Genomic DNA, 14,760 nt, shown 5'->3' with positions numbered 1-14,760 from the left:
AAAGTGACCTTTGAGGATTCTTTTCTTTTTACTCGGAGGCTGCATAGGTACTTCCTGAACATCTAAATTCATCACAGTACCACTTGTTTGAGGGATTTGACTATCTCTGTATCTGTGAGCTGGGGCAGCTGCTTGAGCCTGTGAGCTCCTTTTGGTCATTAAAGGTTTCATTTCAGGTGGGGAGTGTATGTGCCAGTGAACCTGTAATTGGTTCATTATTATTAAATCAGTTTATAAAGAAATATTCAAAGGCTTGATGCCCCCAGGATGCTCCAGGGCATGTTTACAAATTAAACAGCTTTTAAAAAAACTATAAAGTTTAAAAATGTACCAGCAATATTTAAAACACCCATGAGGGAAATGGCAACATAAAAAGATGGTTTTTGCTTGTGTCTGAAAATCTGCCTACAATAGACTGAACCTTCCAAAATTGTAAGATTTTTCTTCCCCTAATTTCATACTCCCTGGGTATATTTTACAGGGATATGTTAAGACACTTGAGGTTAAGAGTAAGGCTTGACATTTATGGTGTTAACAGAGCTTGAAAGTGAATGGCAAGAAGACTGTATATATGTGTACCAATGAGGATCTTCTTTCTCACCAAGTAAGTTCCTGGCAGATATTGGGCACTCAGTAAGAAATTGAGGGGTGGATGAATGAAAAAACTAAAAGAAAAGGTTCGTGATTATATCATTTACCCCAGAGCAACAAAACAGGAAGAAAGTAATCAACTCAATCAATTGTTATTTTAGTTTTTTCAAGCCAGATAGCTTAGTTTATACATATTTTTCCTTGCCACTAAGTTAACTGAGTTGAGATTTGAGGGAACTGATGGACATGAATTCGAATATTTTTAATGGGACACTCAAGCCAAGTAAAGAAAGTGAATGTATACTGAGTGTTATACAGAGACAAGTAGGTTTATGTCTGTGTCTCTCTTTTCATTCATTCATGTTTCTCTGACTGGGGTTTAACAAGGCCACACACCTTTAATAACTGGGTTAGAATTACTGAATTTATTGGTGTGGAAATAGGCTTATCATAAGGGCTAGTTTTTAATCTGCAACAGATTATCTGCCATGCTTTTATTATCAGTTTATAGCATGTGAAGTGTTTAATACTGTGTAGCAAATTCCTTATCAACTACAGAGATCTCTCAAAATTTGTGTCAATATTGTGCAATATTGTGTTGTATAAGAATTGTCTGTGCTGGCTTTATCATGAATTCAGAAGGAGAGTTGAGTTGAGGATTAGCTCCATCTCTTGGTGGTGCATTGCATCATATTAATTCTGTTTATTGTCTAAATGTCATAGTTTATCAAGCACTTTCACATGTTATCTCATTCAACCCTATGTTGACCCTATGATGTAAACAACATCATCTTTGTTTTACAGGTGATGAAACTGAGCCTCAGTATATTTGTGTTTTTCATAAATGCTCAAATGTGTTAAGTTGCAGAAACAGGTCTTTTGACATCAAGTCTTGTCTCCTTTTCATTGTGTCATATGCACATCTATGGGCATGTACCAATTAGCGGTAGAAAAAAGCATCAGGATTTCCCTGTCCTTTCAGTTGACTTCACCCTGATAAAGCATCCTCAATGCATGCAGTAGCTGGAAAATAACGTGACATGGTGTGACCCAGCTAGGGTCACTTCTACTCCCTGTTGCCAATGGGATACAGCAGGGTTTTCTTCTATTGACCAAATTGGTTTTCTCTGATTTTCCGGTGTTGTTCTGACAATATAAGCTTAATATTTCACTGACCACATTACCTTTTATACCCAGAAAGTCGTCATAAATAAATATGCATCACTAATATCTTACTTAGAACTCTCACCCATCAGTCTAGCCTCAAATGATACTCTGATGCTGTCAATGATTAGATGAATGAGTATTATCTTTTGGTTCAGAGACCACTGAAGGCAAGTATAGGAAGCTATTTCTAATTGTTCCTGTATTTTGCTCAAGTGTGAGGAGACCAGGAATAGGTTCCATTTTCCCTGCAGCATCTTTGGCATAGGTGACGTTAATTGTTTTTCTTGTCCTGTCGGACATTCTTCCTATATAAAAAGCTTTGTATTTTCCAGATATGGGGGTGGTGTATTTAAAGACTGTCTTGAGGTAAAATTTCATGTGAATAGTTTACTAAATATTTTCATTTCTAAATAAAACCACATTCTGGGATTTTAAATAAATAGTACCTTGAAGCAATCACTTACAAACTTGAAATGTGTGTTCTTTGGCTGAGATTATTTTATTTTTATGTGAGCCTGTGTACACATGCACTTTCACATGCCACACACGTGTGTGTGTATTTCTGTTGAGTTCAGAATTACAGACAAAAAAACCATCACTTAGTTTTTCTGAAAAGAGATTTATAAAAACTATTTGTGCTATAGAAATCTGTGACTTGATACTAGACACAGTGATTAATTTTTTTTAAAATTTATTTATTTATTTTTGGCTGTGTTGGGTCTTCGTTTCTGTGCGAGGGCTTTCTCTAGTTGTGGCGAGTGGGGGCCACTCTTCGTCGCGGTGCGCGGGCCTCTCACTATCGTGGCCTCTCGTTGCGGAGGACAGGCTCTAGATGCGCAGGCTCAGTAGCTGTGGCTCATGGGCCCAGTTGCTCCGCGACATGTGGGATCTTCCCAGACCAGGGCTCGAACCTGTGTCCCCTGCACTGGCAGAAAGATTCTCAACCACTGCACCACTAGGGAAGACCCACAGTGATTAATTTTTATTGTCTCTCCCACCTGTAGGAATGTTGGAGGATTCTACTTTATGGGTTTTTTTTTAAGTTTTCAAACTTTTAATTTAAAAATTTTATTATTATTATTTTTAGGTATAGTTGATTTACAGTGTTTTGTTGGTTTCAGGCGTACAGCAAAGTGATTCAGTTATACATACATACATATATATATATTCTTTTTCAGATTCTTTTTCCTTACACGTTATTATAAAATATTGAGTATAGTTCCCTATGCTATACAGTAGGTCCTTGTTGGTTATCTATTTTATATATAGTAGTGTGTATATGAGGATTCTACTTTAAAATATTTCTTTTTGGTGGATCTGTAAGTGACATACATACTAGAGATAAAAGAGACTCTCTCATCAACTCACTTGTTTTACAGATGAGAAGCCAAATGACTGGTCCAGTGTCGGCTACATACTCTTGCTGTTCTTTGTATTGACTTTTCAAAGATCAGCTCAAATTGGGGGCCAATTCTCGAGGTGGAAAAGGCATCACGGTATACTAACCTCATCTCTTTTCCTATCTTTGTTTTCTCTTCATCTTGACACACAATTTACCTTTTAAAAAATCGCCTTGTGTTATAAGACTGAACCAACTCAGGTCACTTGTATTTGTCCTCACAAATACCTGGAACTTAAATGTGGCATGCCTCAGAACACGTTTCCTTGTGATTCCTCCACTCCTATGTGTTTATCGCTGTCTACGGGAAAGAGACATCCTTGGTTGCGAGGACTCCTGCTTTTGATGCTTGGCAGTATGTACTTTTTTGAAAAAAAAAATGTATTAAAGATGGTTATCAGCACTTTTTTGTTCTTTCAATTTTCTATTTAAAAATAATTTCAAACTTATAGAAAAGTTGCAAGAATAAGAATAGTAAAGAACACCCATATGATTTGCTCATTTCTTAAGTAAATTACTTCGTTTGCTTTATCATACGTTCTGTCTCTGTCTCACTATCTAGATATCTATCTATAAATATCTGTAGATATATGTAATAGCAGAATAGATATCTAAACAGAGAGAGAGAGAGAGAGAGAGCGCACGCACACATGTGTGCTTTTTTTTTCCTGAGCCATTTGAGGGTAAGTTGTATACATCATGTTTTTTTTTTTAAACCCTTGAAAAAACCCCTCATAAGTGTTCTTTTCCACGGAAATCTTTAGTAAAAGGTAAAAGATTTATACAATCTGAAGAGAAACCAGAGTATTATCAAAGCACAAATTTTTTGCTAAAGGTGAAAATAAGAGCATTTGTCAGTCTTCCAGCTTCATAAAATTTTAAATGAACAATGAAAGAATATGTGTTATTATCATATCTACTAAGCTGAATATTCTTTTTAAAATCTGTCAGGTTTTTTTTTCTGACAGTATATGAACCTGGGACCACATCAGATTTGCTTCTATTGAAATATATTTCTTAGAGGAAAAAATAGCCTTTGTGTCTTTTATAAGTTTGTAGTCAGCTATAATGGTTAATGTACAACCTCCTTTGAAAAATCTGTTTTACAAGCAAAGTGTTGACACAGTTCTAATTACAGCACTCAAGTGAGCACTGTTATAATTTTTAATATTCCTCCATTGTACCGTTTTCACTGTTCTGGTAGAGCAACATACCCTGATCTTATGTTCCTAGTTTCTGGTGTCTTTAGATAGGAATGTTGCCTTTTTGAACAGAAATCTTTCATTTGATCTCAAAGAAGAGAACAGGGCTATAAAATTTTGTGCACTTATTTATTAATATGAACTTTCCTCTCTATGTCAGTCATTATTCTGGTTTAATATGTCACTATTTAGAGCTTTAACATGACTCATGTTAAAGAAATGAGATTCTATGTATCAGTAGTTTAACATGGCAAGTCTCAACACCTGTTCACATACAGGAGGGAAACTTTCCACATTTATCATCTAAAGAAACTTTATAATATTAAAAGGGTATCTTGCTAAAGTTTTATGTTTACGTTTATTTGAATTTAAGGCATTATAAAATAATATACGAGATAGTGTACTTGAATGCAATATATAATAGTCAGTGCAACTTCCCTTTGGGGACATGGATTAGAAGATGGTGAGCATCCTTGATCCTCTGTTTGGAAAGGAAAAATTCTGTCTGTGCATTGTATTCATTCTATTAACGCTTTCGCTCATGGCTCCCCAGTCTTTGTTGCCCAAGTGCTCTTTAACATCCCAGGCTCTTTGGTGGAGCTTCAGGAATGCCAGGTGGTTGCATATTTGTTCCTGTGCCCTTCCTTTGTTCCTTTCTGAATTTGCAAAACCGTGGAATTTGTGCTGCCTTTTGGGCACTGAGGGGAGACTGGTGCCCTGGCTTATTTTAGTGGGATGACAGGACTGGCAAGGATATAGACACTTGTGCCTTCACAGCATGGGCTCCTGCAAAAGGCGGGGCTCAGTTTGCCCCTTCAGCAAAGCTGTCTGCAACCAGGTTTTAAAATAGGAGAATAATTATAGCTGCCCCGGGCCAAGGGGGCAGAATCAGACTGGGGGCAAAAATACCGGTTCTTGCTCATTCAGCTCTGGCTGAGGAATTCTGTGATGAGAATATCCTCTTCAGTGAAAAAGAATTCTTGTGAACCAAGAGAAAGAAATAGTTACTGCTTTTCAACAGTGTTGTAAGAGCTTTATCTTTTGTCAGCGTTAGTTAAAGACATTTGATCACTCATCTGATGAGAACTGCTTTTGTGAAGGGCATTTTTAATATATGTTTGCAAGATATAAAGGCAGTTTTATGGAAGAGTGCATTAATGTGTATTCTTGGATTTGAGATGACTTCATAATTCATATATTTTCCAGGAAATATGTGAGTGTAAAATTTCTTATTGTTTTGGCATTGCTTCGGGGTCACCCTAGTACACAGACGTATGGACATACATAAGCAGAGGTAGATTTTAAAGCAGTAGCTTCTATCTGGGTGTGTTTGAGCAAGAACAGTAGAGGAATTTGGATCATAACTTGAGGGCTTATAATGTTAGTAATGTAACATTCGTTCATATAATTGACATATTTCTGAAATACATATGAGCAGATTATATATTTTAATTGAATTAGAGAAAATTTTGCATAATTTAAAATTATATACTTTTATATTTAGTATTATATATTCTATTCACAGAATAGCAATCAGTGGGGATACACTGAGAACACTAAAAGGAAGAGATTATTTTCCATATATATATATATTTTTTTAATTTTTATTTCTTTATTATTTATTTATTTTTGGCTGTGTTGGGTCTTCGTTTCTGTGCGAGGTCTTTCTCTAGTTGCAGCGAGCAGGGGCCACTCTTCATCACGGTCCATATATTTTTGAGCCAGGTTTAGTTAACAAGGAATAACCTAGAGTTAAAATACATATTCCAATAAAAAGTGAAACAATAATTCAATACTCAAAGGAAGCCCTTTCCCCTAAAGACTTATTCTTTACTTACAAACTCTTTAATCCGTACAATTAAATGCATGGTTTTTCTGCAAAAGTAATCCATAAATGAAACTCATTGAAAAATATTGTCACCTATCTAGAAGCAAAGTATACATTTTAAAAAATCAGACTTTAGTTTTCTAATTTAGAAAATGGACAATATGGACATTAAGTTTGGTTTTGAGTGCATTTGGTTTTGAGTGCTTGGATTCTACCTTAAAATAATTATTGATGTTATAATGATATAATATAATAATGATATGATATAATAGAAGAACACATTATATAACTTAAAAACTGGATTTCTGGTTCCAGCTTTTCCATTAATCAGCTACATGACTTGCAGTAAGTCAAATAGCTTGTCTGGATTTTATTTCTACTAGTAAAATTGGGAAGCTTGAACCAGAAGTACTCTAAAGTTTCTTCTTGCCCTAATACTTTATATTTGAGGGATTAACAGATTACTATGTTCATTGAATTGCCAAGAATGTCAAATAGAGGTGACCAGCACCAGTTATGGAGGGAGTAAAACAAGGGCCTTATATAAGTAAGTCCAGTACATTGCATGCTGCCGTGGGGAGTTTTGTGAGCTTATAAGGGCTTTATAGGAAAGCCACAAAGATGAGATGATAAAATAGGAAATTGAAGACTGTGATAGATAGATAAATAAATATATTAAGGAACTGATGTTGTTGGTTCAAGAGAAATATGACAAATAGCCTAAGAATAGTTATAAAGGATTTTCCATTCTGCAACAATTATGTTTAGCCTACTACGTGCCAGACACTGTTCTTATCAAGAACCTGAGGATGAGATGAGTTGATGTTGGAATAAGCTGTAGCCAGTGCTCCTTTTAGGAAGGCACAATTCTCCATCAGGGTAAGATGTACTAGACTGGGTTAGGTAGGGTGCTTGGGAGATCTCCTGTAGTCTTTGGAGATGACAGTCCCTGTGTTTCAGATGGTTTAGGAAGCATCTTGCCTAATTGCCCTGTTTCCTAAGTACTCTTTGATCTGCCCTCCCAAACTGAATGCTTGATTTCTTTTCCACTGTTGCTGGCTTTGTTACCTAAAGAGTCTGAGATAAAACTTTCACTATAGGGCTTTCCTGGCGGCGCAGTGGTTGAGAGTCCGCCTGCCGATGCAGGGGACGCGGGTTCGTGCCCCGGTCCGGGAGGATCCCACATGCCGCGGAGCGGCTGGGCCCGTGAGCCGTGGCCGCTGAGCCCGCGCGTCCGGAGCCTGTGCTCCGCAACGGGAGGGGCCACAGCAGTGAGAGGCCCGCGTACCGCAAAAAAAACCGCCAAAAACGTTCACTATATGCTCCATTCCACCCCCACACTGACTTAAAATGTTCTAGAGTTTAGGGTGATGGGGATGTCAGTGTGCCAGAATAAGTAAGATAGAATAGGATATTAGCCTTCCCTGGGCTATGCTTTCTAAGTGTAGTATCATTAAAAGCCAAAAGTTCCCAGAATAAACAGTTTCAAACATTAAGCCCCCAAAAAGCTAGCTGTGGTCTTTGTGTTCCATGATGCCCTGATGATGAATCAGTCTTCTGTTTATTGTAGTTTCTAAACCTCTTAAAATGGGCTCCAGGGTTGCCTCTACCACCTTGCCCTTAATTCAGCATGGCAATGAATAGTGCTCTGGAGAGGTTCACGGTGTAGAAGTGTTTTTGAGGTAGCCCATTGCTTTGGATTTTCTGTGACATTTCTTCCATTATTTGGATAAGTAAGAGTTATCCATGATTTCAGTGATTTTTCTCTTTTATATTTTCACCAAAGTAAAAACTGAGTACAGTAACACTTTTACTTTTGTTAATGTATTATTGCAGAAGCAAAACTTCAGAGTTTTTATATGACTTGCTTTTATGCTATCAGAATCAGCCATGGATTTATAGAGTCAAGGTCTCAAAATATGCTGTCTGGGCTTCCCTGGTGGCGCAGTGGTTGAGAGTCCGCCTGCCGATGCAGGAGACACGGGTTCGTGCCCTGGTCCGGGAAGATCCCACGTGCCGCGGAGTAGCTGGGCCCGTGAGCCGTGGCCGCTGAGCCTGCGCGTCCGGAGCCTGTGCTCCGCAACGGGAAGGCCACAACAGTGAGAGGCCCACGTACCGCAAAAAAAAAAAAAAAAAAAAAAAAAAATGCTGTCTTACCCATAGTAAGAGCTTACCCATATCTTACTACAAAGGAAATATGCTGTCTTACCTATGGTATTAGCTACACATGCCCTATATCTTTACTAAAGCATCCTACTTAAACTTCATTTAATTTAAGCCTTTTAAAATTTGAAACAGCAGACTTCGTTTACTCTTGTAAAGCAGCAATTTACAGTCTCATAAATGGGAATCTGTCTAAAACCTTCCTACTCAAAACGTGGTCCATGGACTAGCAGCTTATGCATCACCTGGGAGACGTTAGAAATGCAGGCTTGCTGTCCTCCTCCCCCTCCCTATTGAATCAAAATCTGCATTTTGCCCAGAAATACCAGGTAATTCATGCACGTTAGGTTTGAGAAGCACTGGATTTAAATCTGTAAATAACACTATATCCAGGTGAGATTGGTTCAAAGTTGGCAGAATTGTAAATTATATTTACCTTTGATCTGGAGAAAAGATAAACCCAACAAGTATGAATGACTTGTGTAGTCTGAAAATATTTATAAATAATAAATGTGTGAAAATTATATGAAAAATGTGAGAAGTTAGACATACTGGCGATAAATAAGATAAACATTATCCCAGAAAGTGCAAATTAAATGTATGTTCACAAAGTAGTTTGTAATACATAGTATTTGGGGAAATTGAATATGGAAACCATCATGATATTGTGCCGTAAGGGGTGATAAGTAGACAGAAAGCCAGAAATGAATCAGAGATAGGTCACAGTGGTCACTGTTCCACTGCTAGTTTGATTCCTTAGAAATTTTCTTAGAGGCAGAGTCTAGTTGTGGCTTGTATACCTTTCATACAGTAAGTGACACTGTTTGCTAGAAAGATAAAGGTAAATCAGAGAGTGTTAAGAGATGGGCTAGAAGATTGATTAGGGCATAGGAAGAACTGATTTATGAGGAAGGAGAAAAGTAATTAAATGGGCAGCACTGTGCTATAAAAAGAGGCTATAGAGACATGAATGTTTATTTGCTCTTTCTCCAGTGTTGTTTTCCTGTAGTATCCATATGCAAGATGCAGAAACATTAGGATATCAGGATGCTAAGACATTCGTTACAAAACAAAGCAGTACCATCTGGAATTACTCAAATTAGGAGCAATATGAAAGATTAAGTTTCAGAAAATTTTACCTTGTGCATAAGGAGTAACCTTGAGTGGGATGACTTTATCCCTGAAAACTTTTGAAAGCTCTATGGGCAAAGAATGGAAAATCATTTATTAAGTTGTAGAATTCTAATTGGAACCCATCTCTTGAAACTTCTAAAATTAGGGTGGAGAAAAACCAGGATGTTGCCTGTGGGAAAACTCTCCACTTCCAGCAGAGACTTGGTGATTGATGAGTGACATTTTTCTTCTGCACTATCTTTGATTATTACTGTGTTACCATACACAGGTAATTTTTTTTTCATCAGGTTAGTATCTTATTTAAATAAAAAATACTAGTTTCTAGAAAAACAGCCATAGAGTGTCACTCATCTGCCCTACATTGTGTCTGCCTCCGTGGCATCCATAGGCTACCTGGTAACCAGTGACATTCTTTTTCCATTTCTCTTCACTCATTATTCATTCAGAGATGCAATTCAGTATATATTGGAAGCAAATTCACTTGCTACATTCTCTTCATCTGGAAAACTAAAAAGACATGCCCAAAATATGCCTTGCCTTTTAGAGCCATTTGTCAAATGGATATAGAAACTCTGAAAGCCTGAAATCATCTAATGCTTCAGACGGTTTAGTGATCCTTTTCACAAGGATGAAAACCCAGCTCACGTTTGTCAAGGAGTAATGGTCTGAGGGCACTACATTTCTTCCTGTCTTCTCCGTAGACATTTTTCCCAGTGCGATGAATCAGCTGAAAAAGGAAGCCCAGAACCCCAATTCCACTGGTCAGAAAGCAAGTAAAACACAGCAGAATTATTCAGTATTTTCTTTACTTTTTTTATGCTAATTGCTTCAGGTCCACATTTATATTGCTTAGGAGATCTAGTTTAATATAGGTACTGCTAAGAAGAAATTCTATCAAATACGTTGACTGGAGATATTAGATATACCTCTCTATGCTGATGTGTGGAAAGCTTTGCCAAACTGAAGTCAATTAATTAAATTACTTCAGGTGCTCCATAACATGAATTGGATTTTTGTTGATATTATTTTCTAAACTACTATTCAATTTTGTTATTTATGACTTAATGCACCTGCTTTAGTTTTAAGAAATTCTATTTGTCTATAGCCGACAGTTCTTACCCCTTTCCTTCTTGAAAGAAATCTAGACCTAATCAAAAAGCTTAGGATTACATTCTGCTCTTGTGTCCATAATACAAAGATAATCTCCTCTGTATCCTGTTTGTAGGAAAATGGCTCTAACAAATTGCCCGTATCTTACACATACAAACAACAACTGTTTTCAAGATGAAAACTAGTTGAGAAAAAATAAAATAAATTGATAGATTGCAATCTTTCTTTTTCTTCTCTTGCTTCCTGATATACCTACAAAAGTTGCAGGGGGGAAAAGAAGTCCTTTTTCTTTCTAAATCTTGCTACTAGTGTCGTATTGATTTTCTCTCAAGTGCATCCTGTGGTCTCAGATGATCACATATTTTCTCACATTACTCATATTGATACAGCACCTTGACTCACAGGTTGACATATGTTGCTTGAACTGATGACATGGCTCACCGTTGACATATCCTGGTGGTGGGGCGAACCAAGCCTCTTATGCATGAAACCTAAGGGAACAGGCTGTTTCACAACCGTATTCTCATTCTTTGAAAAGTAACTGTTGTTCACCTCAAGTGATCCTTTAAGTCTTATCCGTGTTGCTTAACATTGTTCTAATCTCTCCAACAGTGTTTTGAGTTCTTTTGTGTCTCTGCTGATGCGGAAAGGAAAAAAAAAATCCCTCAACTGGGTGTAACAATGTTTGAGTGTTCCATGGTTCGTAAGAAAAAATAAAAGTGTTATTAAGAGTCTGAAGGAATACATGGCAGCCGGCCTCTGTGCCACGTTGCTTTGGCTTCTTCTTACCTTCGTGCTCTCTCCACCTCCCTGCCTCTGTTTCAGCTAGCTGTGAGGTGGCTGGAACACAGCTGCCATTACCAGTACATGGATGAGCTCCTGCAGTACATCCGCTTTGGCCTGATGGACGTGGACACCCTCCATACAGTTGCCCTGTCCCACCCCCTCGTCCAGGCAAGTGAAACCGCAACAGCTCTTGTCAACGAGGCCCTGGAGTACCACCAGAGCATCTACGCACAGCCCGTGTGGCAGACTCGCAGGACCAAACCGCGCTTCCAGTCAGATACTCTGTACATCATCGGTGGGAAGAAGCGTGAGGTCTGTAGAGTCAAGGAACTTCGGTACTTCAATCCCGTGGATCAGGAGAATGCCCTCATAGCTGCCATTGCCAACTGGAGTGAGCTGGCTCCCATGCCCGTGGGAAGGAGCCACCATTGTGTGGCAGTCATGGGGGACTTCCTGTTTGTAGCAGGAGGGGAAGTCGAGCACGCCAGCGGCCGGACGTGTGCCGTGAGGACTGCCTGTCGCTATGACCCCCGCAGTAATTCCTGGGCAGAGATAGCACCCATGAAAAACTGCCGGGAGCATTTCGTTCTGGGAGCCATGGATGAGTACCTCTATGCAGCTGGGGGCAGAAATGAACTGCGCCAGGTTCTGCCGACCGTTGAGCGATATTGCCCCAAGAAGAACAAGTGGACTTTCGTCCAGCCCTTTGACCGGTCCCTCTCCTGTCACGCTGGCTACGTGGCTGACGGTCTTCTTTGGATATCAGGTAGAACATGCCTCATACGTTGGATTTATTACAAAACACTTTCACTGTGGCATAAATTGACAAGTCGGGCTTTGGTAGTGGTGGCCACGTGTATCTGAACGATTCGGCCAAGGGTGCCGTTTTAGCTAATTAACAGTCATTTATTGAGCACCATTCTGTAGAGAGCAGTGTATGGGGGAGTAATTGACCTTTCTGTGGCTTTCTGAGTGATGAGTGGAGTAAAATTTCAAGATGGAAATGAATGGCCAATCACATCTCTTTTTCTACCAAACCTTCTATTGTTTAGATTGTCAGTTTTTGATATTCATGGACTGTATTGCACACCTTGTGGTTTATCCAGGTCCTTGGCTTTTCCTTTCACCCTGGGCTGCCTGACTAGGAGCCAGTCTTTCAAAGACAGGGCAGGCGAAGTAAAAGCCCAGTTAATCCATTTGGATGAGTAAAGCAATGGGAATAGATCCAGGTAGGAGCCATGCTGTGCATTGAGGGAAGGGATTTAAGTTATTGGCTAAAATAATGTTTTTCTGTTATCTGCGAATTGTAGTTACTCATGCCATCCCAATCCTTTACTCCTGTTTACTCTCCCATTCTTCCTGATTATTTGGGGGTTCTGATTATTTTAGTTTACTTGTTTTTGTCTTTGGTTTTGTTTGAAGCCTTTTGATTATGAAAAAAGGAGAGAAACTAGTATAATGAATCCCATGTGCCCATAACCCAGCTTCAGCAGTTATCTACTCGTTGCCAGTCTTGTTTCACTCACACCCACATGCTTCTTCCAACCCCTCATAGCTGACTTTTCACTGGCACAGAGGATCCTGTGAGGCATGTGTTATTGACATCACATTATCACCTTGTGTTTCCAATCCTATTATTGGAAAGTCCTCAAATGTCCTCCTTTGAAAGGTTTGCCTATTAGGGAAGAAAGTTGCATCTTCTCTCAGCTGGAGGATACTCATTTTGTGACCCAGATGGATCTCGCTGCATTTCTATGTGAAGGACAAAGAGGAATAGAAAAATCAAACAACTTAATTACCAAGAGTAACTTTGAGATGTTTGTACTCAGAAGAAACAATCACTTTTAAGTATACTTATGAAGACTTCTAAGCTTCCTTGAATAATCTTCTCTAGTTTAACATCTGCTCTGACAAAATTCCCCCTTGCACTTAAAGGAAATTCACTGGACTCTGCCCATGTTTCCTTCTGCTCTCCTCAATAACCAGGGATACAGCTGTAGTCTTGGCTGCTCTGGGCAGTGCCTCAATTATTGGCAATTCACTGATTTTTATTGAAGAAACCTAGCTCATGTCTGGGTTTAAGTGCTCAATAATTAATGAATGAAGTTAAGGTTGGGACCAAGAAAGAGGATAAATGAGGTGTATCCAACAATTACTGGTCCTGTATACCAAATACACATTAGATATGAGTGTGTATGTTAGCATATGTAGATATATTTAGATAAAGACCTCATTTATCTGGTGACTTATTCCTTTTTCTTTAAGAATATATTTCAGTATTTAAGAAAAAAGCCACCAGGACTGTATCCTGTTAGATTTGTTGAAGAAACCTTAAACTTGGCTGCAAATAAATCCTTGCTATTAGAAGGAACAGATCTGTACTTGATTTAGATAACAAAACAGTGATGGATTTATGAAATCAGTATAATTTATATTTTATTCCAACTTACATCCCTTCCTTTGACTCATTTAGTTTTCATATATTGCTAAGGTACTGCACTCCTAAATTTTGCATTGCATTTTCTAAATTTTGTATATGTTTCTCATAATTAGTTTAATAATTATTCCTTACTTACTTTTATTTTTGGGCTATAAAACTAGCTTTTAAAAAAAGTGCTGGAGTTTCCCTTGCATAGACTTCAAAATACGACTACTTAATGCCTTCTTTAGTGAGGCCTAAAGAAAGCACTGAAACTTATGTTAGCCTGGCTAGATCTATCAACCTGGTATCAAGCTGACTTCTCTTTCCATATGGGTCTGTATGTTTCCTTTTCCATTGTATTAAGGGTATCAACTTATTACAGTCCATACTGCTATATCACTTTGTTTTTCCCCTACTATGAAAGGAAATACATTTTCTTTGTTCTTCTTTTGCACTAATATATGCTGCCTGTGTTAACCATACTTAATGAAAACAATCACAATTTTCTCAGGTTTGTTTCTCCCTACTGTGTACTTGAGATGAAAAACTCACTTCCCTGTGTACAGTACAATACCTTTAATTGGAAAGAAGAGGAAATCACCAGTGACATTTCTAATACCTTCAGTCGTCTGCCTCTTTCCTCAGGCTCAGCTTACAATAAATCAATTGTGAATCTAACCAGGGATAGGGAGGGGTTGCTATGGGCTCCTTAAAAAAAAAAGACAGGTATATTTCACCCTGACTATCTCTGATGTAGAAGTGTTACCCTGATTTTTTTTTTGGAGCAGAAGAAAATGTTTGAGGCTATTCCTTATTCTTTACCAAATAATTAAATATTTCCAGTTTAATTGATGGGGGATTGGGTCATTGGCATCCTTCTGGTATTTTGTAAGCTTTGCCTGAGGTGAAGGTAGTAAGGATTATAGGATGTGGATTTGAGGAGCTTATTTCTGTTCCA

General features: G+C 38.3%; 1 protein-coding gene and 1 pseudogene across 7 annotated transcripts in view; one reads left to right on the top strand and one right to left on the bottom strand.

Moving 5' to 3' along the window:
* KLHL32 (kelch like family member 32) overlaps positions 1–14,760 on the top strand; it is a 186,377-nt gene that overhangs the window by 121,744 nt on the left and 49,873 nt on the right. For all 7 annotated transcript variants that reach the window (XM_060167646.1, XM_060167644.1, XM_060167643.1 and 4 more), the window contains one exon: positions 11,420–12,146. In XM_060167646.1, the coding sequence (XP_060023629.1) occupies positions 11,420–12,146 (727 nt within the window). The remainder of the gene's footprint in view (positions 1–11,419; positions 12,147–14,760) is intronic.
* On the bottom strand, positions 3,857–3,965 carry LOC132530940 (U5 spliceosomal RNA; annotated as a pseudogene).

This window comes from Lagenorhynchus albirostris, chromosome 12 (genome assembly GCF_949774975.1).
Source record: "Lagenorhynchus albirostris chromosome 12, mLagAlb1.1, whole genome shotgun sequence".
Taxonomy (NCBI): domain Eukaryota; kingdom Metazoa; phylum Chordata; class Mammalia; order Artiodactyla; family Delphinidae; genus Lagenorhynchus; species Lagenorhynchus albirostris.
The sequence above is the reverse complement of the archived record's forward strand: the minus strand, read 5'-3'. Positions and strand labels throughout refer to the sequence as shown.